The 27,126-nt window shown below is 53.0% G+C and overlaps 1 protein-coding gene across 1 annotated transcript in view; it reads right to left on the bottom strand.

The window, feature by feature from the left end:
- The window catches only part of LOC126443283 (fibrous sheath CABYR-binding protein-like), a 66,233-nt gene extending 41,290 nt beyond the window's left edge, over window positions 1-24,943 (bottom strand). Inside the window, exons 1-7 of the mRNA XM_050090894.1 lie at window positions 24,892-24,943; window positions 20,599-20,903; window positions 17,936-18,223; window positions 17,560-17,844; window positions 15,312-15,509; window positions 12,324-12,755; window positions 9,373-9,624 (exon numbers count right to left, since the gene is read on the bottom strand). Coding sequence (XP_049946851.1) covers window positions 9,373-9,624; window positions 12,324-12,755; window positions 15,312-15,509; window positions 17,560-17,844; window positions 17,936-18,223; window positions 20,599-20,903; window positions 24,892-24,943 — 1,812 coding nt within the window. The remainder of the gene's footprint in view (window positions 1-9,372; window positions 9,625-12,323; window positions 12,756-15,311; window positions 15,510-17,559; window positions 17,845-17,935; window positions 18,224-20,598; window positions 20,904-24,891) is intronic.
- Window positions 24,944-27,126: the final 2,183 nt, after the last annotated feature.

A 27,126-nucleotide genomic window follows, 5' to 3' on the forward strand; every position in this document is an offset into this window, starting at 1 on the left:
TGCGAGGACAGCACGGCGTGTGAGGACAGCACGGGTTGCGAGGACAGCACGGGTTGCGAGGACAGCACGGCAAGCGAGGACAGCATGGCTTGCGAGGACAGCACAGGTTGTGAGGACAGCACAGATTGCGAGGACAGCAAAGCTTCCAAGGACAGCACAGCTTCCGAGGACAGCACAGCTTCCGAGGACAGCACTGCTTGCGAGGACAGCACAGCTTGCGAGGACAGCACAGCTTGTGAGGACAGCACAGCTTGCGAGGACAGCACAGCTTGCGAGGACAGCACAGCATGCGAGGACAGCACAGCTTGCGAGGAGAGCACAGCTTGCGAGGACAGCACAGCTTGCGAGGACAGCACAGCTTGCGAGGACAGCACAGCTTGCGAGGACAGCACAGCTTGCGAGGACAGCACAGCTTGCGAGGACAGCACAGCTTGCGAGGACAGCACACCTTGCGAGGACGGCACAGCTTGCGTCGACGGCAGAGCTTGCGAAGACAGCTCAACTTGAGAGGACAGCTCATCTTGAGAGGACAGCTCAACTTGAGAGGACAGCTCAACCTGAGAGGACAGCTCAACTTGAGAGGACAGCTCAACTTGAGAGGACAGCCCAACTTGAGAGGACAGCACTACTTGAGAGGAAAGCACAACTTGTGAGGACAGCAACGCTTGCGAGGACAGCACAGCTTGCCAGGACAGCACGGCTTTCTAGGACAGCACAGCTTGCGAGTACAGCACAGCTTGTGAGGACAGCACAGCTTGCGAGGACAGCACAGCTTGCGAGGACAGCACAGCTTGCGAGGACAGCACTGCTTGCGAGGACAGCTCAACTTGAGAGGACAGCTCAACTTGTGAGGACAGCTCAACGCGAGAGAACAGCTCAACTAGAGAGGACAGCTCAACTAGAGAGGACAGCTCAACTAGAGAGGACAGCTCAACTAGGGAAGACAGCTCAACTAGAGAGGACAGCTCAACTAGGGAAGACAGCTCAACTAGAGAGAACAGCTCAACTAGAGAGGACAGATCAACTAGAGAAGACAGCTCAACTTGAGACGACAGCTTAACTTTAGAGGACAGCTCAACTTGAGAGGACCGCTAAACTTGAGAGGACAGCTCAACTTGAGAGGACAGCTCAACTTGAGAGGGCAGGTCAAATTGAGAGGACAGCTCAACTTGAGAGGACAGCTCAACTTGAGAGGACAGCTCAACTTGAGAGGACAACTCAACTAGAGAGGACAGCTCATCTTGAGAGGACAGCTCAACTTGAGAGGACAGCTCAACTTGAGAGGACAGCTCAACTTGCGAGGGCAGCTCAACTTCAGAGGGCAGCTCAACTTCAGAGGGCAGCTCAACTTGAGAGGGCAGCTCAACTTGAGAGGGCAGCTCAACTTGAGAGGGCAGCTCAACTTGAGAGGGCAGCTCAACTTGAGAGGGCAGCTCAACTTGAGAGGGCAGCTCAACTTGAGAGGGCAGCTCAACTTGAGAGGGCAGCTCAACTTGAGTGTACAGCTCAACTTGAGAGGAAATCTCAACCTGAGAGGACACCTCAAACTGAGAGGTTAGCTCAACTTGAGAGGACAGCTCAACTTGAGAGGACAGCTCAACTTGAGAGGACAGCTCAACTTGAGAGGACAGCTCAACTAGAGAGGACAGCTCAACTAGAGAGGACAGCTCAACTTGAGAGGACAGCACAACTTGCGAGGACAGCACAACTTGCGAGGACAGCAAAGCTTGCGAGGACAGCAAAGCTTGTGAGGACAGCAAAGCTTGTGAGGACAGCATGGCTTGCGAGGACAGCAAGGCTTGCGTGGACAGCACGGCTTCCGAGGACAGCACGGCTTGCGAGGACAGCACAGATTGCGAGGACAGCACAGCTTGCGAGGACAGCACAGCTTTCGAGGACAGCACAGCTTGCGAGGACAGCACAGCTTTCGAGGACGGCATACCTTTTGAGGACGGCACAGCTTGCGTGGACGGCACAGCTTGCGAGGACAGCTCTACTTGAGAGGAAAGCTCAACTTGAGAGGACAGCTCAACTTGATAGGACAGCAAAGCTTGCGAGGACAGCAAAGCTTGCGAGGACAGCACGGCTTGCAAGGACAGCAAGGCTTGCGTGGACAGCACCGCTTGCGAGGATAGCTCAACTTGAGAGGACAGCTCAGCTTGAGAGGACAGCTCAACTTGAGAGGACAGCTCAACTTGAGAGGACAGCTTAACTTGAGAGGACAGCTCAACTTGAGAGGACAGCTCAACTTGAGAGGACAGCTTAACTTGAGAGGACAGCTCAACTTCAGAGGACAGCTCAAGTTGAGAGGACAGCTCAACTAGAGAGGACGGCACAACTTGGGAGGTCAGCTCAAGTTGAGAGGACAGCTCAAGTTGAGAGGACAGCTCATCTTGAGAGGACAGCTCAATCTGAGAGGACAGCTCAACTTGAGAGGACAGCTCAACTTGAGAGGATAGCTCAACTTGAGAGGACGGCACAACTTGAAAGGACAGCACAACTTGAGAGGACAGCTCAACTTGACAGGACAGCTCAACTTGAGAGGACAGATCATCCTGAGAGGACAGCCTAACTTGAGAGGACAGCTCAACTTGAGAGGACAGCTCAACTTGAGAGGACAGCACTACTTGAGAGGAAAGCACAACTTGCGAGGACAGCAAAGCTTGCGAGGACAGCACAGCTTGCCAAGACAGCACGGCTTTCTAGGACAGCACAGCTTGCGAGGACAGCACAGCTTGCGAGGACAGCACAGCTTGCGAGGACAGCACAGCTTGCGAGGACAGCACAGCTTGTGAGGACAGCACAGCTTGTGAGGACAGCACAGCTTGCGAGGACAGCACAGCTTGCGAGGTCAGCACGGCTTGCGGGGACAGCACAGCTTGCGAGGACAGCACAGCTTGCGAGGACAGCACAGCTTGCGAGGACAGTACAGCTTGCAAGGACAGCACAGCTTGCGAGGACAGCACAGCTTGCGAGGACAGCACACCTTGCGAAGACGGCACAGCTTGCGTGGACGGCACAGCCTGCGAGGACAGCTCAACTTGAGAGGACAGCTCAACTTGAGAGGACAGCTCAACTTGAGAGGACAGCTCAACCTCAGAGGACAGCTCAACTTGAGAGGTCAGCTCAACGGGAGAGGACAGCCCAACTTGAGAGGACAGCGCTACTTGAGAGGAAAGCACAACTTGCGAGGACAGCAACGCTTGTGAGGACAGCACAGCTTGCCAGGACAGCACGGCTTTCTAGGACAGCACAGCTTGCGAGCACAGCACAGCTTGCGAGGAAAGCACAGCTTGCGAGGAAAGCACAGCTTGTGAGGACAGCACAGCTTACGAGGACAGCACAGCTTGCGAGGACAGCACAGCTTGCGAGGACAGCACTGCTTGTGAGGACAGCTCAACTTGAGAGGACAGCTCAACTTGTGAGGACAGCTCAACGTGAGAGGACAGCTCAACTTGTGAGGACAGCTCAACGTGAGAGAACAGCTCAACTAGAGAGGACAGCTCAACTAGAGACGACAGCTCAACTAGGGAAGACAGCTCAACTACAGAGGACAGCTCAACTAGAGAGGACAGATCAACTAGAGAAGACAGCTCAACTTTAGAGGACAGCTCAACTTGAGAGGACAGCTCAACCTGAGACGACAGCTCAACTTGAGAGGACAGCACAACTTGAGAGGACAGCACAACTTGGGAGGGCAGCACAACTTGGGCGGACAGCACAACTTGCGCCGACAGCAAAGCTTGCACCGACAGCAAAGCTTGCAAGGACAGCACGGCTTGCGAGGACAGCACGGATTGCGACGACAGCACGGCTTGCGAGGACAGCACGGCTTGCAAGGACAGCACAGCTTGCGAGAGCAGCACAGCTTGCAGCTACAGCACAGCTTGCGAGGACAGCACAGCTTGCGGGGACAGCTCAGCTTGAGGGGACAGCACAGCTTGCGGGGACAGCACAGCTTGCGGGGACAGCACAGCTTGCGGGGACAGCACAGCTTGCGGGGACAGCACACCTTGCGGGGACAGCACATATTACGAGGACAGCTCAACTTGAGAGGACAGCTCAGCCTGAGAGGAAAGCTCAACCTGAAAGGACAGCTCAACTAGAGAGGACAGCTCAATTTTAGAGGACAGCTCAACTTGAGATGACAGCTCAACTTGAGAGGACAGCTCAACTAGAGAGGACAGCTCATCTTGAGAGGACAGCTCAACTTGAGAGGACAGCTCAACTTGAGAGGGCAGCTCAACTTGAGTGTACAGCTCAACTTGAGAGGAAATCTCAACCTAAGAGGACACCTCAACCTGAGAGGACAGCTATACTTGAGCGGACAGTCCAACTGTAGAGGACAGCTCAACTGTAGAGGACAGCTCAACTTGAGAGGACAGCTCAAATTGAGAGGACAGCTCAATTTGAGAGGACAGCACAACTTGCGAGGACAGCACAACTTGCGAGGACAGCAAAGCTTGCGAGGACAGCAAAGCTTGTGAGGACAGCAAAGCTTGTGAGGACAGCACGGCTTGCGAGGACAGCAAGTCTTGCGTGGACAGCATGGCTTCCGAGGACAGCACGGCTTGCGAGGACAGCACAGCTTGTGAGGACAGCACAGCTTGCAAGGACAGCACAGCTTGCGATGACAGCATGGCTTGCAAGGACAGCACGGCTTGCGAGGACAGCACAGCTTGCGAGGACAGCACAGCTTGCGAGGACAGCACAGCTTAAGAGGACAGCACAGCTTTCGAGGACAGCACAGCTTGTGATGACAGCACAACTTGCGAGGACAGCACGGCTTGCGAGGACAGCTCAACTTGAGAGGACAGCTCTACTTGAGAGGACAGCTAAACATGAGAGGACAGCCCACCTTGAGAGAACAGCTCATCTAGAGAGGACAGCTCATCTAGAGAGGACAGCTCAACATCAGAGGACAGCTCAACTTGAAGGAGAAGTCAACTTGAGAGGACATCTCAACTTGTGAGGACAGCTCAACTTGAGAGGACAGCTTAACTTGAGAGGACAGCTCAACTTGAGAGGACAGCTCAACTTGAGAGGACAGCTCAACTAGAGAGGGCAGCTCAACTAGAGAGGGCATCTCAACTAGAGAGGTCAGCTCAACTAGAGAGGGAAGCTCAACTTGAGAGGACAGCTCAACTTAAGAGGACAGCTCAACTTGAGAGGGCAGCTCAACTTGAGAGGGCAGCTCAACTTGAGAGGGCAGCTCAACTTGAGAGGGCAGCTCAACTTGAGAGGGCAGCTCATTTTGAGAGGGCAGCTCATCTTGAGTGGACAGCTCAACTTGAGAGGACGGCACAACTTGAAAGGACAGCACAACTTGAGAGGACAGCTCAACTTGAGAGGACAGCTCAACTTGAGAAGACAGCTCAACCTGAGAGGACAGCTTAACTTGAGATGACAGCTCAACTTGAGAGGGCAGCTCAACTTGAGAGGACAGCACTACTTGAGAGGAAAGCACAACTTGCGAGGACAGCACAACTTGCGAGGACAGCAAAGCTTGCGTGGACAGCACAGCTTGCCAGGACAGCACGGCTTTCTAGGACAGCACAGCTTGAGAGAAAACCACAGCCTGCGAGGACAGCACAGCTTGCGAGGACAGCACAGCTTGCGAGAGCAGCACAGCTTGCAGGGACAGCACAGCTTGCGAGGACAGCACAGCCTGTGGGGACAGCACAGCTGGCGGGGACAGCACAGCTTGCAGGGACGGCACAGCTTGCGGGGACGGCACAGCTTGCGGGGTCAGCACAGCTTGTGGGGACAGCACAGCTTGCGGGGACAGCACACCTTGCGGGGACAGCACAGATTGCGAGGACAGCTCAACTTGGGAGGACAGCTCAACCTGAGAGGAAAGCTCAACCTGAGATTACAACTCAGCTAGAGAGGACAGCTCAACTTTAGAGGACAGCTCAACTTGAGAGGACAGCACAACTTGCGAGGACAGCACAACTTGCGAGGACAGCAAAGCTTGCAAGGACAGCAAAGCTTGTGAGGACAGCACGACTTGCGAGGACAGCACGACTTGCGAGGACAGCACAGCTTGCGAGGATAGCATGGCTTGCAAGGACAGCACGGCTTGCGAGGACAGCACAGCTTGCGAGGAGAGCACAGCATGCGAGGATAGCTCAACTTAAGAGGACAGCTGAACTTCAGAGGACAGCTCAACTTCAGAGGACAGCTTAACTTGAGAGGACAGCTGAACTTGAGAGGGCAGCTCAACTTGAGAGGACAGCTCAACTTGAGAGGACAGCTCATCTAGAGAGGACAGCTCATCTAGAGAGGACAGCTCAACATCAGAGGACAGCTCAACTTGAAGGAGAGGTCAACTTGAGATGACATCTCAACTTGAGAGGACAGCTCAACTTGAGAGGACAGCTTAACTTTTGAGGACAGCTCAACATGAGAGGACAGCTCAACTTGAGAGGACAGCTCAACTAGAGAGGACAGCACAACTAGAGAGGGCAGCTCATCTTGAGAGGACAGCTCAACTTGAGAGGACGGATCAACATCAGAGGACAGCTCAACTTGAGAGGGCAGCTCAACTTGAGAGGGCAGCTCAACTTGAGAGGGCAGCTCAACTTGAGAGGGCAGCTCAACGAGAGGGCAGCTCAACTTGAGAGGGCAGCTCAACTTGAGAGGGCAGCTCAACTTGAGAGGGCAGCTCAACTTGAGTGTACAGCTCAACTTGAGAGAAAATCTCAACCTGAGAGGACACCTCAACCTGAGAGGACAGCTCAACTTGAGAGGACAGTCCAACTGTAGAGGACAGCTCAACAGTAGAGGACAGCTCAACTAGAGAGGACAGCTCAACTAGAGAGGACAGCTCAACTAGGGAAGACAGCTCAACTAGAGAGGACAGCTCAAATAGAGAGGACAGATCAACTAGACAAGACAGCTCAACTTGAGAGGACAGCTTAACTTTAGAGGACAGCTCAACTTGAGAGGACAGCTCAACTTGAGAGGACAGCTCAACTTGAGAGGACAGCTCAACCTGAGATGACAGCTCAACTTGAGAGGACAGCTCAACTTGAGAGGACAGCTCAACTTGAGAGGACAGCTCAACTAGAGAGGACAGCTCAACTAGAGAGGACAGCTCAACTTGAGAGGACAGCACAACTTGCGAGGACAGCACAACTTGTGCGGACAGCACAGCTTGCACCGACAGCAAAGCTTGCACCGACAGCAAAGCTTGCAAGGACAGCACGGCTTGCTAAGACAGCACGGATTGCGACGACAGCACGGCTTGCGAGGACAGCACGGCTTGCGAGGACAGCACAGCTTGAGAGAGCAGCACAGCTTGCAGGGACAGCACAGCTTGCGAGGACAACACAGGTTGCGGGGACAGCACAGCTTGCGGGGACAGCACAGCTTGCGGGGACAGCACACCTTGCGGGGACAGCACAGATTGCGAGGACAGCTCAACTTGAGAGGACAGCTCAACCTGAGAGGAAAGCTCAACCTGAGAGGACAGCTCAACTAGAGAGGACAGCTCAACTTTAGAGGACAGCTCAACTTGAGAGGACAGCTCAACTTGAGAGGACAGCTCAACTTGAGAGGGCAGCTCAACTTGAGAGGGCAGCTCAACTTCAGAGGGCAGCTCAACTTCAGAGGGCAGCTCAGCTTGAGAGGGCAGCTCAACTTGAGAGGGCAGCTCAACTTGAGAGGACAGCTCAATTTGAGAGGACAGCACAACTTGAGAGGACAGCACAACTTGCGAGGACAGCACAACTTGGGCGGACACCACAGCTTGCGCCGACAGCAAAGCTTGCACTGACAGCAAAGCTTGCAAGGACAGCACGGCTTGCGAGGACAGCACGGATTGCGACGACAGCACGGCTTGTGAGGACAGCACGGCTTGCGAGGACAGCACAGGTTGCGAGAGCAGCTCAACTTGAGAGGACAGGTCAACTTAAAAGGGCAGCTCAACTTCAGAGGGCAGCTCAACTTGAGAGGGCAGCTCAACTTGAGAACGCAGCTCAACTTGAGAGGGCAGCTCAACTTGAGTGTACAGCTCAACTTGAGAGGAAATCTCATCTTGAGAGGACAGCTCAACTTGAGAGGACAGCTCAACTTAAAAGGGCAGCTCAACTTCAGAGGGCAGCTCAACTTGAGAGGGCAGCTCAACTTGATAGGGCAGCTCAACTTGAGAGGACAGCTCAACTTGAGAGGACAGCTCAACTAGAGAGGACAGCACAACTTAAGAGGACAGCTCAACTTAAAAGGGCAGCTCAACTTCAGAGGGCAGCTCAACTTGAGAGGGCAGCTCAACTTGAGAGGGCAGCTCAACTTGAGAGGGCAGCTCAACTTGAGTGTACAGCTCAACTTGAGAGGACAGCTCAACTAGAGAGGACAGCTCATCTTGAGAGGATAGCTCAACTTGAGAGGACAGCTCAACTTAAGAGGAGAGCTCAACTTAAAAGGGGAGCTCAACTTCAGAGGGCAGCTCAACCTGACAGGGCAGCTCAACTTGATAGGGCAGCTCAACTTGAGAGGGTAGCTCAACTTGAGTGTACAGCTCAACTTGAGAGGAAATCTCAAGCTGAGAGGACACCTCAACCTGAGAGGACAGCTCAACTTGAGAGGACAGTCCAACTGTAGAGGACAGCAGAACTGTAGAGGACAGCAGAACTGTAGAGGACAGCTCAACTTGAGAGGACACCTGAACTTGAGAGGACAGCTCAACTTGAGAGGACAGCTCAACTTGAGAGGACAGCTCAACTTGAGAGGACAGCTCAACTTGAGAGGACAGCACAACTTGAGAGGACAGCACAACTTGCGAGGACAGCACAACTTGCGAGGACAGCAAAGCTTGCGAGGACAGCAAAGCTTGTGTGGACAGCAAAACTTGTGAGGACAGCACGGCTTGCGAGGACAGCAAGGCTTGCGTGGACAGCATGGCTTCCGAGGACAGCACGGCTTGCGAGGACAGCACGGCTTGTGAGGACAGCATGGCTTGCGAGGACAGCACGGCTTGCGAGGACAGCACGGCTTGCTAGGACAGCACAGCTTGCGAGGACAGCACAGCTTGCGAGGACAGCACAGCTTGCGAGGACAGCACAGCTTGCGATGACAGCACAACTTGCGAGGACAGCACGGCTTGCGAGGACATCTCAACTTGAGAGGACAGCTCAACTTGAGAGGACAGCTCAACTTGAGAGGACAGCTCAACCTGACAGGACAGCTCAACTTGAGAGGACAGCTTAACTTGAGAGGACAGCTCAACTTGAGAGGGCAGCTCAACTTGAGAGGACAGCTCAACTTGAGAGGACAGCTCATCTACAGAGGACAGCTCATCTAGAGAGGACAGCTCAACATCAGAGGACAGCTCAACTTGAAGGAGAGGTCAACTTGAGAGGACATCTCAACTTGAGAGGACAGCTCAACTTGAGAGGACAGCTCAACTTGAGAGGACAGCTCAACTAGAGAGGGCAGCTCATCTTGAGAGGACAGCTCAACTTGAGAGGACAGCTCAACTTGAGAGGACAGCTCAACTTGGGAGGGCAGCTCAACTTGAGAGGGCAGCTCAACTTGAGAGGGCAGTTCAACTTGAGAGGGCAGCTCAACTTGAGAGGGCAGCTCAACTTGAGTGTACAGCTCAACTTGAGAGGAAATCTCAACCTGAGAGGACACCTCAACCTGAGAGGACAGCTCAACTTGAGAGGACAGTCCAACTGTAGAGGACAGCTCAACTGTAGAGGACAGCTCAACTTGAGAGGACAGCTCAACTTGAGAGGACAGCACAACTTGCGAGGACAGCACAACTTGCGAGGACAGCAAAGCTTGCGAGGACAGCAAAGCTTGAGAGGACAGCAAAGTTTGTGATGACAGCATGGCTTGCGAGGACAGCAAGGCTTGCGTGGACAGCACGTCTTCTGAGGACAGCACGGCTTGCGAGGACAGCACGGCTTGCGAGGACAGCACAGCTTGCGAGGACAGCACGGCTTGCAAGGACAGCACGGCTTGCAAGGACAGCATGGCTTGCGAGGACAGCACGGCTTGCAAGGACACCTCATTTTGAGAGGACAGCTCAACTTGAGAGGACAGCTCAACTTGAGAGGACAGCTCAACTTGAGTGGACAGCTTAACTTGAGAGGACAGCTCAACTTGAGAGGACAGCTCAACTTGAGAGGACAGCTCATCTAGAGAGGACAGCTCATCTGGAGAGGACAGCTCATCTAGAGAGGACAGCTCAACATCAGAGGACAGCTCAACTTGAAGGAGAGGTCAACTTAAGAGGACATCTCAACTTGAGAGGACAGCTCAACTTGAGAGGACAGCTTAACTTGAGAGGACAGCTCAACTTCAGAGGACAGCTCAACTTCAGAGGACAGCCCAAGTTGAGAGGACAGCTCAACTAGAGAAGACAGCGCAACTTGAGAAGTCAGCTCAAGTTGAGAGGACAGCTCAAGTTGAGAGGACAGCTCAACTTGAGAGGACAGCTCAACTTGAGAGGACAGCTCAAGTTGAGAGGACAGCTCAACTTGAGAGGACAGCTCAACTTGAGAAGACAGCTCAACTTGAGAGGACGGCACAACATGAAAGGACAGCACAACTTGAGAGGACAGCTCAACTTGACAGGACAGCTCAACTTGAGAGGACAGCTCAACCTGAGAGGACTGCTTAACTTGAGAGTACAGCTCAACTTGAGAGGACAGCACTACTTGAGAGGAAAGCACAACTTGCGAGGACAGCAAAGCTTGTGAGGACAGCACAGCTTGCCGGGACAGCACGGCTTTCTAGGACAGCACAGCTTGCGAGGACAGCACAGCTTGTGAGGACAGCACAGCTTGCGAGGACAGCACAGCTTGCGAGGACAGCACAGCTTGCAAGGACAGCACAGCTTGTGAGGACAGCACAGCTTGCGAGGACAGCACAGCTTGTGAGGACAGCACAGCTTGCGAGGACAGCACAGTTTGCGAGGACAGCACAGCTTGCGAGGACAGCACTGCTTGATAGGACAGCTCAACTTGAGAGAACAGCTCAACTTGTGAGGACAGCTCAACGTGAGAGAACAGCTCAACTAGAGAGGACAGCTCAACTTGAGAGGACAGCTCAACTTAAGAGGACAGCACAACTTGCGAGGACAGCACAACTTGCGAGGACAGCAAAGCTTGCGAGGACAGCAAAGCTTGAGAGGACAGCAAAGTTTGTGATGACAGCACGGCTTGCGAGGACAGCACGCCTTTCCAGGACAGCACGGCTTGCAAAGACAGCACGGCTTGCGAGGACAGCACGGCGTGTGAGGACAGCACGGGTTGCGAGGACAGCACGGGTTGCGAGGACAGCACGGCAAGCGAGGACAGCATGGCTTGCGAGGACAGCACAGGTTGTGAGGACAGCACAGATTGCGAGGACAGCAAAGCTTCCAAGGACAGCACAGCTTCCGAGGACAGCACAGCTTCCGAGGACAGCACTGCTTGCGAGGACAGCACAGCTTGCGAGGACAGCACAGCTTGTGAGGACAGCACAGCTTGCGAGGACAGCACAGCTTGCGAGGACAGCACAGCATGCGAGGACAGCACAGCTTGCGAGGAGAGCACAGCTTGCGAGGACAGCACAGCTTGCGAGGACAGCACAGCTTGCGAGGACAGCACAGCTTGCGAGGACAGCACAGCTTGCGAGGACAGCACAGCTTGCGAGGACAGCACAGCTTGCGAGGACAGCACACCTTGCGAGGACGGCACAGCTTGCGTCGACGGCAGAGCTTGCGAAGACAGCTCAACTTGAGAGGACAGCTCATCTTGAGAGGACAGCTCAACTTGAGAGGACAGCTCAACCTGAGAGGACAGCTCAACTTGAGAGGACAGCTCAACTTGAGAGGACAGCCCAACTTGAGAGGACAGCACTACTTGAGAGGAAAGCACAACTTGTGAGGACAGCAACGCTTGCGAGGACAGCACAGCTTGCCAGGACAGCACGGCTTTCTAGGACAGCACAGCTTGCGAGTACAGCACAGCTTGTGAGGACAGCACAGCTTGCGAGGACAGCACAGCTTGCGAGGACAGCACAGCTTGCGAGGACAGCACTGCTTGCGAGGACAGCTCAACTTGAGAGGACAGCTCAACTTGTGAGGACAGCTCAACGTGAGAGAACAGCTCAACTAGAGAGGACAGCTCAACTAGAGAGGACAGCTCAACTAGAGAGGACAGCTCAACTAGGGAAGACAGCTCAACTAGAGAGGACAGCTCAACTAGGGAAGACAGCTCAACTAGAGAGAACAGCTCAACTAGAGAGGACAGATCAACTAGAGAAGACAGCTCAACTTGAGACGACAGCTTAACTTTAGAGGACAGCTCAACTTGAGAGGACCGCTAAACTTGAGAGGACAGCTCAACTTGAGAGGACAGCTCAACTTGAGAGGGCAGGTCAAATTGAGAGGACAGCTCAACTTGAGAGGACAGCTCAACTTGAGAGGACAGCTCAACTTGAGAGGACAACTCAACTAGAGAGGACAGCTCATCTTGAGAGGACAGCTCAACTTGAGAGGACAGCTCAACTTGAGAGGACAGCTCAACTTGCGAGGGCAGCTCAACTTCAGAGGGCAGCTCAACTTCAGAGGGCAGCTCAACTTGAGAGGGCAGCTCAACTTGAGAGGGCAGCTCAACTTGAGAGGGCAGCTCAACTAGAGAGGGCAGCTCAACTTGAGAGGGCAGCTCAACTTGAGAGGGCAGCTCAACTTGAGAGGGCAGCTCAACTTGAGAGGGCAGCTCAACTTGAGTGTACAGCTCAACTTGAGAGGAAATCTCAACCTGAGAGGACACCTCAAACTGAGAGGTTAGCTCAACTTGAGAGGACAGCTCAACTTGAGAGGACAGCTCAACTTGAGAGGACAGCTCAACTTGAGAGGACAGCTCAACTAGAGAGGACAGCTCAACTAGAGAGGACAGCTCAACTTGAGAGGACAGCACAACTTGCGAGGACAGCACAACTTGCGAGGACAGCAAAGCTTGCGAGGACAGCAAAGCTTGTGAGGACAGCAAAGCTTGTGAGGACAGCATGGCTTGCGAGGACAGCAAGGCTTGCGTGGACAGCACGGCTTCCGAGGACAGCACGGCTTGCGAGGACAGCACAGATTGCGAGGACAGCACAGCTTGCGAGGACAGCACAGCTTTCGAGGACAGCACAGCTTGCGAGGACAGCACAGCTTTCGAGGACGGCATACCTTTTGAGGACGGCACAGCTTGCGTGGACGGCACAGCTTGCGAGGACAGCTCTACTTGAGAGGAAAGCTCAACTTGAGAGGACAGCTCAACTTGATAGGACAGCAAAGCTTGCGAGGACAGCAAAGCTTGCGAGGACAGCACGGCTTGCAAGGACAGCAAGGCTTGCGTGGACAGCACCGCTTGCGAGGATAGCTCAACTTGAGAGGACAGCTCAGCTTGAGAGGACAGCTCAACTTGAGAGGACAGCTCAACTTGAGAGGACAGCTTAACTTGAGAGGACAGCTCAACTTGAGAGGACAGCTCAACTTGAGAGGACAGCTTAACTTGAGAGGACAGCTCAACTTCAGAGGACAGCTCAAGTTGAGAGGACAGCTCAACTAGAGAGGACGGCACAACTTGGGAGGTCAGCTCAAGTTGAGAGGACAGCTCAAGTTGAGAGGACAGCTCATCTTGAGAGGACAGCTCAATCTGAGAGGACAGCTCAACTTGAGAGGACAGCTCAACTTGAGAGGATAGCTCAACTTGAGAGGACGGCACAACTTGAAAGGACAGCACAACTTGAGAGGACAGCTCAACTTGACAGGACAGCTCAACTTGAGAGGACAGATCATCCTGAGAGGACAGCTTAACTTGAGAGGACAGCTCAACTTGAGAGGACAGCTCAACTTGAGAGGACAGCACTACTTGAGAGGAAAGCACAACTTGCGAGGACAGCAAAGCTTGCGAGGACAGCACAGCTTGCCAAGACAGCACGGCTTTCTAGGACAGCACAGCTTGCGAGGACAGCACAGCTTGCGAGGACAGCACAGCTTGCGAGGACAGCACAGCTTGCGAGGACAGCACAGCTTGTGAGGACAGCACAGCTTGTGAGGACAGCACAGCTTGCGAGGACAGCACAGCTTGCGAGGTCAGCACGGCTTGCGGGGACAGCACAGCTTGCGAGGACAGCACAGCTTGCGAGGACAGCACAGCTTGCGAGGACAGTACAGCTTGCAAGGACAGCACAGCTTGCGAGGACAGCACAGCTTGCGAGGACAGCACACCTTGCGAAGACGGCACAGCTTGCGTGGACGGCACAGCCTGCGAGGACAGCTCAACCTGAGAGGACAGCTCAACTTGAGAGGACAGCTCAACTTGAGAGGACAGCTCAACCTCAGAGGACAGCTCAACTTGAGAGGTCAGCTCAACGGGAGAGGACAGCCCAACTTGAGAGGACAGCGCTACTTGAGAGGAAAGCACAACTTGCGAGGACAGCAACGCTTGTGAGGACAGCACAGCTTGCCAGGACAGCACGGCTTTCTAGGACAGCACAGCTTGCGAGCACAGCACAGCTTGCGAGGAAAGCACAGCTTGCGAGGAAAGCACAGCTTGTGAGGACAGCACAGCTTACGAGGACAGCACAGCTTGCGAGGACAGCACAGCTTGCGAGGACAGCACTGCTTGTGAGGACAGCTCAACTTGAGAGGACAGCTCAACTTGTGAGGACAGCTCAACGTGAGAGAACAGCTCAACTAGAGAGGACAGCTCAACTAGAGACGACAGCTCAACTAGGGAAGACAGCTCAACTACAGAGGACAGCTCAACTAGAGAGGACAGATCAACTAGAGAAGACAGCTCAACTTTAGAGGACAGCTCAAGTTGAGAGGACAGCTCAACTTGAGAGGACAGCTCAACTTGAGAGGACAGCTCAACCTGAGACGACAGCTCAACTTGAGAGGACAGCACAACTTGAGAGGACAGCACAACTTGGGAGGGCAGCACAACTTGGGCGGACAGCACAGCTTGCGCCGACAGCAAAGCTTGCACCGACAGCAAAGCTTGCAAGGACAGCACGGCTTGCGAGGACAGCACGGATTGCGACGACAGCACGGCTTGCGAGGACAGCACGGCTTGCAAGGACAGCACAGCTTGCGAGAGCAGCACAGCTTGCAGCTACAGCACAGCTTGCGAGGACAGCACAGCTTGCGGGGACAGCTCAGCTTGAGGGGACAGCACAGCTTGCAGGGACAGCACAGCTTGCGGGGACAGCACAGCTTGCGGGGACAGCACAGCTTGCGGGGACAGCACACCTTGCGGGGACAGCACATATTACGAGGACAGCTCAACTTGAGAGGACAGCTCAGCCTGAGAGGAAAGCTCAACCTGAAAGGACAGCTCAACTAGAGAGGACAGCTCAATTTTAGAGGACAGCTCAACTTGAGATGACAGCTCAACTTGAGAGGACAGCTCAACTAGAGAGGACAGCTCATCTTGAGAGGACAGCTCAACTTGAGAGGACAGCTCAACTTGAGAGGGCAGCTCAACTTGAGTGTACAGCTCAACTTGAGAGGAAATCTCAACCTAAGAGGACACCTCAACCTGAGAGGACAGCTATACTTGAGCGGACAGTCCAACTGTAGAGGACAGCTCAACTGTAGAGGACAGCTCAACTTGAGAGGACAGCTCAAATTGAGAGGACAGCTCAATTTGAGAGGACAGCACAACTTGCGAGGACAGCACAACTTGCGAGGACAGCAAAGCTTGCGAGGATAGCAAAGCTTGTGAGGACAGCAAAGCTTGTGAGGACAGCACGGCTTGCGAGGACAGCAAGTCTTGCGTGGACAGCATGGCTTCCGAGGACAGCACGGCTTGCGAGGACAGCACAGCTTGTGAGGACAGCACAGCTTGCAAGGACAGCACAGCTTGCGATGACAGCATGGCTTGCAAGGACAGCACGGCTTGCGAGGACAGCACAGCTTGCGAGGACAGCACAGCTTGCGAGGACAGCACAGCTTAAGAGGACAGCACAGCTTTCGAGGACAGCACAGCTTGTGATGACAGCACAACTTGCGAGGACAGCACGGCTTGCGAGGACAGCTCAACTTGAGAGGACAGCTCAACTTGAGAGGACAGCTAAACATGAGAGGACAGCCCACCTTGAGAGAATAGCTCATCTAGAGAGGACAGCTCATCTAGAGAGGACAGCTCAACATCAGAGGACAGCTCAACTTGAAGGAGAAGTCAACTTGAGAGGACATCTCAACTTGTGAGGACAGCTCAACTTGAGAGGACAGCTTAACTTGAGAGGACAGCTCAACTTGAGAGGACAGCTCAACTTGAGAGGACAGCTCAACTAGAGAGGGCAGCTCAACTAGAGAGGGCATCTCAACTAGAGAGGTCAGCTCAACTAGAGAGGGAAGCTCAACTTGAGAGGACAGCTCAACTTAAGAGGACAGCTCAACTTGAGAGGGCAGCTCAACTTGAGAGGGCAGCTCAACTTGAGAGGGCAGCTCAACTTGAGAGGGCAGCTCAACTTGAGAGGGCAGCTCATTTTGAGAGGGCAGCTCATCTTGAGTGGACAGCTCAACTTGAGAGGACGGCACAACTTGAAAGGACAGCACAACTTGAGAGGACAGCTCAACTTGAGAGGACAGCTCAACTTGAGAAGACAGCTCAACCTGAGAGGACAGCTTAACTTGAGATGACAGCTCAACTTGAGAGGGCAGCTCAACTTGAGAGGACAGCACTACTTGAGAGGAAAGCACAACTTGCGAGGACAGCACAACTTGCGAGGACAGCAAAGCTTGCGTGGACAGCACAGCTTGCCAGGACAGCACGGCTTTCTAGGACAGCACAGCTTGAGAGAAAACCACAGCCTGCGAGGACAGCACAGCTTGCGAGGACAGCACAGCTTGCGAGAGCAGCACAGCTTGCAGGGACAGCACAGCTTGCGAGGACAGCACAGCCTGTGGGGACAGCACAGCTGGCGGGGACAGCACAGCTTGCAGGGACGGCACAGCTTGCGGGGACGGCACAGCTTGCGGGGTCAGCACAGCTTGTGGGGACAGCACAGCTTGCGGGGACAGCACACCTTGCGGGGACAGCACAGATTGCGAGGACAGCTCAACTTGGGAGGACAGCTCAACCTGAGAGGAAAGCTCAACCTGAGATTACAACTCAGCTAGAGAGGACAGCTCAACTTTAGAGGACAGCTCAACTTGAGAGGACAGCACAACTTGCGAGGACAGCACAACTTGCGAGGACAGCAAAGCTTGCAAGGACAGCAAAGCTTGTGAGGACAGCACGACTTGCGAGGACAGCACGACTTGCGAGGACAGCACAGCTTGCGAGGATAGCATGGCTTGCAAGGACAGCACGGCTTGCGAGGACAGCACAGCTTGCGAGGAGAGCACAGCATGCGAGGATAGCTCAACTTAAGAGGACAGCTGAACTTCAGAGGACAGCTCAACTTCAGAGGACAGCTTAACTTGAGAGGACAGCTGAACTTGAGAGGGCAGCTCAACTTGAGAGGACAGCTCAACTTGAGAGGACAGCTCATCTAGAGAGGACAGCTCATCTAGAGAGGACAGCTCAACATCAGAGGACAGCTCAACTTGAAGGAGAGGTCAACTTGAGATGACATCTCAACTTGAGAGGACAGCTCAACTTGAGAGGACAGCTTAACTTTTGAGGACAGCTCAACATGAGAGGACAGCTCAACTTGAGAGGACAGCTCAACTAGAGAGGACAGCACAACTAGAGAGGGCAGCTCATCTTGAGAGGACAGCTCAACTTGAGAGGACGGATCAACATCAGAGGACAGCTCAACTTGAGAGGGCAGCTCAACTTGAGAGGGCAGCTCAACTTGAGAGGGCAGCTCAACTTGAGAGGGCAGCTCAACGAGAGGGCAGCTCAACTTGAGAGGGCAGCTCAACTTGAGAGGGCAGCTCAACTTGAGAGGGCAGCTCAACTTGAGTGTACAGCTCAACTTGAGAGAAAATCTCAACCTGAGAGGACACCTCAACCTGAGAGGACAGCTCAACTTGAGAGGACAGTCCAACTGTAGAGGACAGCTCAACAGTAGAGGACAGCTCAACTAGAGAGGACAGCTCAACTAGAGAGGACAGCTCAACTAGGGAAGACAGCTCAACTAGAGAGGACAGCTCAACTAGAGAGGACAGATCAACTAGACAAGACAGCTCAACTTGAGAGGACAGCTTAACTTTAGAGGACAGCTCAACTTGAGAGGACAGCTCAACTTGAGAGGACAGCTCAACTTGAGAGGACAGCTCAACCTGAGATGACAGCTCAACTTGAGAGGACAGCTCAACTTGAGAGGACAGCTCAACTTGAGAGGACAGCTCAACTAGAGAGGACAGCTCAACTAGAGAGGACAGCTCAACTTGAGAGGACAGCACAACTTGCGAGGACAGCACAACTTGTGCGGACAGCACAGCTTGCACCGACAGCAAAGCTTGCACCGACAGCAAAGCTTGCAAGGACAGCACGGCTTGCTAAGACAGCACGGATTGCGACGACAGCACGGCTTGCGAGGACAGCACGGCTTGCGAGGACAGCACAGCTTGAGAGAGCAGCACAGCTTGCAGGGACAGCACAGCTTGCGAGGACAACACAGGTTGCGGGGACAGCACAGCTTGCGGGGACAGCACAGCTTGCGGGGACAGCACACCTTGCGGGGACAGCACAGATTGCGAGGACAGCTCAACTTGAGAGGACAGCTCAACCTGAGAGGAAAGCTCAACCTGAGAGGACAGCTCAACTAGAGAGGACAGCTCAACTTTAGAGGACAGCTCAACTTGAGAGGACAGCTCAACTTGAGAGGACAGCTCAACTTGAGAGGGCAGCTCAACTTGAGAGGGCAGCTCAACTTCAGAGGGCAGCTCAACTTCAGAGGGCAGCTCAGCTTGAGAGGGCAGCTCAACTTGAGAGGGCAGCTCAACTTGAGAGGACAGCTCAATTTGAGAGGACAGCACAACTTGAGAGGACAGCACAACTTGCGAGGACAGCACAACTTGGGCGGACACCACAGCTTGCGCCGACAGCAAAGCTTGCACTGACAGCAAAGCTTGCAAGGACAGCACGGCTTGCGAGGACAGCACGGATTGCGACGACAGCACGGCTTGTGAGGACAGCACGGCTTGCGAGGACAGCACAGGTTGCGAGAGCAGCTCAACTTGAGAGGACAGGTCAACTTAAAAGGGCAGCTCAACTTCAGAGGGCAGCTCAACTTGAGAGGGCAGCTCAACTTGAGAACGCAGCTCAACTTGAGAGGGCAGCTCAACTTGAGTGTACAGCTCAACTTGAGAGGAAATCTCATCTTGAGAGGACAGCTCAACTTGAGAGGACAGCTCAACTTAAAAGGGCAGCTCAACTTCAGAGGGCAGCTCAACTTGAGAGGGCAGCTCAACTTGATAGGGCAGCTCAACTTGAGAGGACAGCTGAACTTGAGAGGACAGCTCAACTAGAGAGGACAGCACAACTTAAGAGGACAGCTCAACTTAAAAGGGCAGCTCAACTTCAGAGGGCAGCTCAACTTGAGAGGGCAGCTCAACTTGAGAGGGCAGCTCAACTTGAGAGGGCAGCTCAACTTGAGTGTACAGCTCAACTTGAGAGGACAGCTCATCTAGAGAGGACAGCTCATCTTGAGAGGATAGCTCAACTTGAGAGGACAGCTCAACTTAAGAGGAGAGCTCAACTTAAAAGGGGAGCTCAACTTCAGAGGGCAGCTCAACCTGAGAGGGCAGCTCAACTTGATAGGGCAGCTCAACTTGAGAGGGTAGCTCAACTTGAGTGTACAGCTCAACTTGAGAGGAAATCTCAAGCTGAGAGGACACCTCAACCTGAGAGGACAGCTCAACTTGAGAGGACAGTCCAACTGTAGAGGACAGCAGAACTGTAGAGGACAGCAGAACTGTAGAGGACAGCTCAACTTGAGAGGACACCTGAACTTGAGAGGACAGCTCAACTTGAGAGGACAGCTCAACTTGAGAGGACAGCTCAACTTGAGAGGACAGCTCAACTTGAGAGGACAGCACAACTTGAGAGGACAGCACAACTTGCGAGGACAGCACAACTTGCGAGGACAGCAAAGCTTGCGAGGACAGCAAAGCTTGTGTGGACAGCAAAACTTGTGAGGACAGCACGGCTTGCGAGGACAGCAAGGCTTGCGTGGACAGCATGGCTTCCGAGGACAGCACGGCTTGCGAGGACAGCACGGCTTGTGAGGACAGCATGGCTTGCGAGGACAGCACGGCTTGCGAGGACAGCACGGCTTGCTAGGACAGCACAGCTTGCGAGGACAGCACAGCTTGCGAGGACAGCACAGCTTGCGAGGACAGCACAGCTTGCGATGACAGCACAACTTGCGAGGACAGCACGGCTTGCGAGGACATCTCAACTTGAGAGGACAGCTCAACTTGAGAGGACAGCTCAACTTGAGAGGACAGCTCAACCTGACAGGACAGCTCAACTTGAGAGGACAGCTTAACTTGAGAGGACAGCTCAACTTGAGAGGGCAGCTCAACTTGAGAGGACAGCTCAACTTGAGAGGACAGCTCATCTACAGAGGACAGCTCATCTAGAGAGGACAGCTCAACATCAGAGGACAGCTCAACTTGAAGGAGAGGTCAACTTGAGAGGACATCTCAACTTGAGAGGACAGCTCAACTTGAGAGGACAGCTCAACTTGAGAGGACAGCTCAACTAGAGAGGGCAGCTCATCTTGAGAGGACAGCTCAACTTGAGAGGACAGCTCAACTTGAGAGGACAGCTCAACTTGGGAGGGCAGCTCAACTTGAGAGGGCAGCTCAACTTGAGAGGGCAGTTCAACTTGAGAGGGCAGCTCAACTTGAGAGGGCAGCTCAACTTGAGTGTACAGCTCAACTTGAGAGGAAATCTCAACCTGAGAGGACACCTCAACCTGAGAGGACAGCTCAACTTGAGAGGACAGTCCAACTGTAGAGGACAGCTCAACTGTAGAGGACAGCTCAACTTGAGAGGACAGCTCAACTTGAGAGGACAGCACAACTTGCGAGGACAGCACAACTTGCGAGGACAGCAAAGCTTGCGAGGACAGCAAAGCTTGAGAGGACAGCAAAGTTTGTGATGACAGCATGGCTTGCGAGGACAGCAAGGCTTGCGTGGACAGCACGTCTTCCGAGGACAGCACGGCTTGCGAGGACAGCACGGCTTGCGAGGACAGCACAGCTTGCGAGGACAGCACGGCTTGCAAGGACAGCACGGCTTGCAAGGACAGCATGGCTTGCGAGGACAGCACGGCTTGCAAGGACACCTCATTTTGAGAGGACAGCTCAACTTGAGAGGACAGCTCAACTTGAGAGGACAGCTCAACTTGAGTGGACAGCTTAACTTGAGAGGACAGCTCAACTTGAGAGGACAGCTCAACTTGAGAGGACAGCTCATCTAGAGAGGACAGCTCATCTGGAGAGGACAGCTCATCTAGAGAGGACAGCTCAACATCAGAGGACAGCTCAACTTGAAGGAGAGGTCAACTTAAGAGGACATCTCAACTTGAGAGGACAGCTCAACTTGAGAGGACAGCTTAACTTGAGAGGACAGCTCAACTTCAGAGGACAGCTCAACTTCAGAGGACAGCCCAAGTTGAGAGGACAGCTCAACTAGAGAAGACAGCGCAACTTGAGAGGTCAGCTCAAGTTGAGAGGACAGCTCAAGTTGAGAGGACAGCTCAACTTGAGAGGACAGCTCAACTTGAGAGGACAGCTCAAGTTGAGAGGACAGCTCAACTTGAGAGGACAGCTCAACTTGAGAAGACAGCTCAACTTGAGAGGACGGCACAACATGAAAGGACAGCACAACTTGAGAGGACAGCTCAACTTGACAGGACAGCTCAACTTGAGAGGACAGCTCAACCTGAGAGGACTGCTTAACTTGAGAGTACAGCTCAACTTGAGAGGACAGCACTACTTGAGAGGAAAGCACAACTTGCGAGGACAGCAAAGCTTGTGAGGACAGCACAGCTTGCCGGGACAGCACGGCTTTCTAGGACAGCACAGCTTGCGAGGACAGCACAGCTTGTGAGGACAGCACAGCTTGCGAGGACAGCACAGCTTGCGAGGACAGCACAGCTTGCAAGGACAGCACAGCTTGTGAGGACAGCACAGCTTGCGAGGACAGCACAGCTTGTGAGGACAGCACAGCTTGCGAGGACAGCACAGTTTGCGAGGACAGCACAGCTTGCGAGGACAGCACTGCTTGATAGGACAGCTCAACTTGAGAGAACAGCTCAACTTGTGAGGACAGCTCAACGTGAGAGAACAGCTCAACTAGAGAGGACAGCTCAACTTGAGAGGACAGCTCAACTTGAGAGGACAGCACAACTTGCGAGGACAGCACAACTTGCGAGGACAGCAAAGCTTGCGAGGACAGCAAAGCTTGAGAGGACAGCAAAGTTTGTGATGACAGCACGGCTTGCGAGGACAGCACGCCTTTCCAGGACAGCACGGCTTGCAAAGACAGCACGGCTTGCGAGGACAGCACGGCGTGTGAGGACAGCACGGGTTGCGAGGACAGCACGGGTTGCGAGGACAGCACGGCAAGCGAGGACAGCATGGCTTGCGAGGACAGCACAGGTTGTGAGGACAGCACAGATTGCGAGGACAGCAAAGCTTCCAAGGACAGCACAGCTTCCGAGGACAGCACAGCTTCCGAGGACAGCAAAGCTTCCGATGACAGCACAGCTTGCGAGGACAGCACAGCTTGCGTGGACAGCACAGCTTGCGAAGACAGCACAGCTTGCAAGGACTGCACAGCTTGCGAGGAGAGCACATCTTGTGAGGACAGCACAGCTTGCGAGGACAGCACAGCTTGCGAGGACAGCACAGATTGCGAGGGCAGCACAGCTTGTGAGGACAGCATAGCTTGCGAGAACTGCACAGCTTGCGAGGACAGCACAGCTTGCGAGGACAGCATAGCTTGCGAGAACAGCACACCTTGTGGGGACAGCACAGCTTGCGGGGACAGCTAAACTTGAGAGGAGTGCTCAACTAGAGAGGACAGATCAACTAGAGAGGACAGATCAACTTGAGAGGACAGCTCAACTTGCGAGGACAGCTCAACTTGCTAGGACAGCTAGACTTACGAGAACAGCTCAACCTGCCAGGACAGCTCAACTTGAGAGGAGAGCACAACTTGAGAAGACAGCTCAACTTGAGAGGACGGCTCAACTTGAGACGACAGCTCAGTTTGAGACAACAGCACAACTTGAGAGGACAGTTCAACTTGAGAGGACAGCTCCACTAGAGCGGATAGCTCAACTTGAGAGGACAGCTCTACTTGAGAGGACAGCTCTACTTGAGAGGTCAGCTCAACTTGAGAGGACACCTCAACTTGAGAGGACAGCTCAACTTGAGAGGACACCTCATTTTGAGAGGACACCTCAACCTGAGAGAACACCTCAACTTGAAAGGACACCTCAACTTGAGAAGATACCTCAACTTGAGAGGACAGCTCAATTTGAGAGGACAGCTCAACTTGAGAGGACAGCTCGATTTGAGAGGACAGCTCAACTTGAGAGGACAGCTCATATTGAGAGGTCAGCTCAACTTGAGAGGACAGCTACACTTGAGAGGACAGCACAACTTGGGAGGACAGCACAACTTGAGAGGGCAGCACAACTTGAGAGGACAGTACAACTTGCGAGGACAGCACAACTTGCACTAACAGCACAACTTGGGAGGACAGCACAGCTTGCGAGGACGGCACAGCTTGCGAGGACAGCACAGCTTGCGAGGACAGCGCAGCTTGCAAGGAGAGCTCAACTTGCGAGGACAGCTCAACTTGAGAGGACAGCACTACTTGAGAGGACAGCACAAGTTGCGATGATAGCAAAGCTTGCAAGGACAGCACAGCTTGTGAGGACAGCACGGCTAGCGAGGACAGTACGATTTGCGAGGACAGGTCGACTGGCGAGGACAGCACGGCTTGCGAGGACAGCACGGGTTGCGAGGACAGCACAGGTTGTGAGGACAGCACAGCTTGCGAGGACAGCACAGCTTGCGAGGACATCACTGCTTGTGAGGACAGCACAGCTTGCAAGGACAGCACAGCTTGCGAGGACAGCACAGCTTGCGAGGACAGCACAGCTTGCGAGGACAGCTCAACATGAGAGGACAGCTCAACTTGGGAGGACAGCTCAACTTGAGAGGACTGCTCAACTGGAGAGGACAGCTCAACTTGAGAGGATAGCTCAACTAGAGAGGACAGCTCAAGAGGACAGCACAACTTGAGAGGACAGCACAACTTGCAAGGGTAGTAGACCTTGTGATTAACCTTGTAGTGCCATAACTATTGTACATTCAGTAACTGTTTCATTTGCAGCAACCTTTCTGTATACAGTAACACTTGCATGTACAGATATATTGATATGAATAGGAAGAATTTCACTTTCAGCAGTTTTCGCTAATAGAACAGTAATAGTGTGTGCTGCAACGACTGGAGCATTACAATAATCAGTACCATAAGCTGTGCTGTGTGGTGCCAAATAACAAGTTGTCAGATGAGAATCAAAGGCAATAAATCCACTGTAATACAATAGATGAGAGACAGACTTATCAGAACTGCTAGACATGCGTAATGCCGCATAAATCCACGCTGCCACTTGTGCCGCCCATTCACATAACGTAGTGTTACAAATGAAGTGCCTGCCGAAAACGCGGAGGGATTTCTATAGACTGTAACAATAAAAGAAAGGAAAGTGTGAAGAGCGTGGGACACAGGGCAGCCGATACGTTGTACGCCAAGGACGGAATACGTAGGAAAGCGCGGTCCAGTATTGCGATAGGGGGAGTGGTGGTGGGGGGGGGGGGGGTTAAGGGGCACAAAATGCGGCCCGTCATTCGTCGGAATTCGCAGCTCGCGGCCGATATCCCGTGGTGCGATTCCAGCGATGAGCACAGCCTCTCACAGCCGCCTGGAGGCGCCATAAAATTTTGACTGTTCACACTCAGCACTTTCATATCGACATGGCGAACATTCATGTTCAGCTTTTTGCTTCCAGGCTGCACTTCCTGAGTTAGCAGGCTTCAATGTAATATTGTTGCAACAGCAGCTTCCCGACTGAGAAAGCAAAACAGAAATTTACAGATCACACACACACACAAATCGTCGCAATTGGGCTGTATTAAAATAATTGGAGTATTACATAATAATTAAACCACAAGCAGTGCTGTGTGACAGCAGTGAAAGGGTGTCCAGAAGGAAATCCAGGGGAAAAAAAAATCCGCTGTAATACACGCCATCAGAGGCGGGGGTGTCACGCCTGCTAATACAATTAACGGCGACTATGTTAATTGCTGCTTGGGGGCTGGTGTGTCTGATGGCTTGGCAGCGCACGAACTGCTTGCTTACTTGCTTCCCAACTTAACAAGCGATGAACTTAACAAGCGATGTCGCAACCAAATTATTTCAACAGTCACATTTACAAGCGATGAACTTAACAAGCGATGTCGCAACCAAATTATTTCAACAGTCACATTTGTATCGCCGGTGTGGTTTGTGGCCGTTTTGGTTTGTGTGTGTGGGGGGGGGGGGGGGGGAGGGTGAGTGTAGTGCGCAGCCTGTTGGCTTCGCAGCATGCATTATGTCCCGCTCCTAGCTGCCCGACTTAGCAACAGTCACATTTGTATCGCTGGTGTGGTTTGTGGCCGTTTTCGTTTGTGTGTGTGGGAGGGGAGGGCGGAGGGTGAGTGTAGTGCGCAGCCTGTTGGCTTGGCAGCATGCATTATGTCCCCCTCCTACCTGCCCGACTTAGCAACCGACTTTGCAATGCGACTCCGCTGCGCTCCGCTAGGTCCCAGTTGCGTTATAAGGCGGCCACTCCGACCAAGTGACAGCGAGAGGTCCGCGTACACTAAGCTGTGCGCGGCGCGTCTCTTTCAAAATACGCTGCATAAACGTCCCTAACTCCTCGATGCCTTCACTTCAAATCTTAAAACTTTGACACCGCCAAGCGACCACCGACCTCAGTACGTCATACAAATTTCACCTCGATACGACCTTACTGTCTCTGAGAAAAACGCACTCAAAGACGCAAATACAAACCGAAAAACGGATTACACAAACTCGCGCAAAAGCTACTTTTTCGTCTGATGTACTTGCAAATTAAACACTTTCCGTTACTCTCCTTTCATTCCACTGTGGAAACTAGTATTTTTTACGTCGCCAAACGGTCCTATATCAAAGCAAACTACACTTACTGGGCCAGGCGGCGCGGCGCGGCGCGTCTCTTCTCACCGTCTCAAAATACGCTGCATAAACGTCCGTAACTCCTCGATGCCTTCACTTCAAATCTTAAAACTTTGACACCGCCAAGCGACCACCGACCTCAGTACGTCATACAAATTTCACCTCGATACGACCTTACTGTCCCTGAGAAAAACGCACTCAAAGACGCAAATACAAACCGAAAAACGGATTACACAAACTCGCGCAAAAGCTACTTTTTCGTCTGATGTACTTGCAAATTAAACACTTTCCGTTACTCTCCTTTCATTCCACTGTGGAAACTAGTATTTTTTACGTCGCCAAACGGTCCTATATCAAAGCAAACTACACTTACTGGGCCAGGCGGCGCGGCGCGGCGCGTCTCTTCTCACCGTCTCAAAATACGCTGCATAAACGTCCGTAACTCCTCGATGCCTTCACTTCAAATCTTAAAACTTTGACACCGCCAAGCGACCACCGACCTCAGTACGTCATACAAATTTCACCTCGATACGACCTTACTGTCCCTGAGAAAAACGCACTCAAAGACGCAAATACAAACCGAAAAACGGATTACACAAACTCGCGCAAAAGCTACTTTTTCGTCTGATGTACTTGCAAATTAAACACTTTCCGTTACTCTCCTTTCATTCCACTGTGGAAACTAGTATTTTTTACGTCGCCAAACGGTCCTATATCAAAGCAAACTACACTTACTGGGCCAGGCGGCGCGGCGCGGCGCGTCTCTTCTCACCGTCTCAAAATACGCTGCATAAACGTCCCTAACTCCTCGATGCCTTCACTTCAAATCTTAAAACTTTGACACCGCCAAGCGACCACCGACCTCAGTACGTCATACAAATTTCACCTCGATACGACCTTACTGTCCCTGAGAAAAACGCACTCAAAGACGCAAATACAAACCGAAAAACGGATT

Source organism: Schistocerca serialis, unplaced genomic scaffold (assembly GCF_023864345.2).
Source record: "Schistocerca serialis cubense isolate TAMUIC-IGC-003099 unplaced genomic scaffold, iqSchSeri2.2 HiC_scaffold_1435, whole genome shotgun sequence".
NCBI lineage: Eukaryota > Metazoa > Arthropoda > Insecta > Orthoptera > Acrididae > Schistocerca > Schistocerca serialis.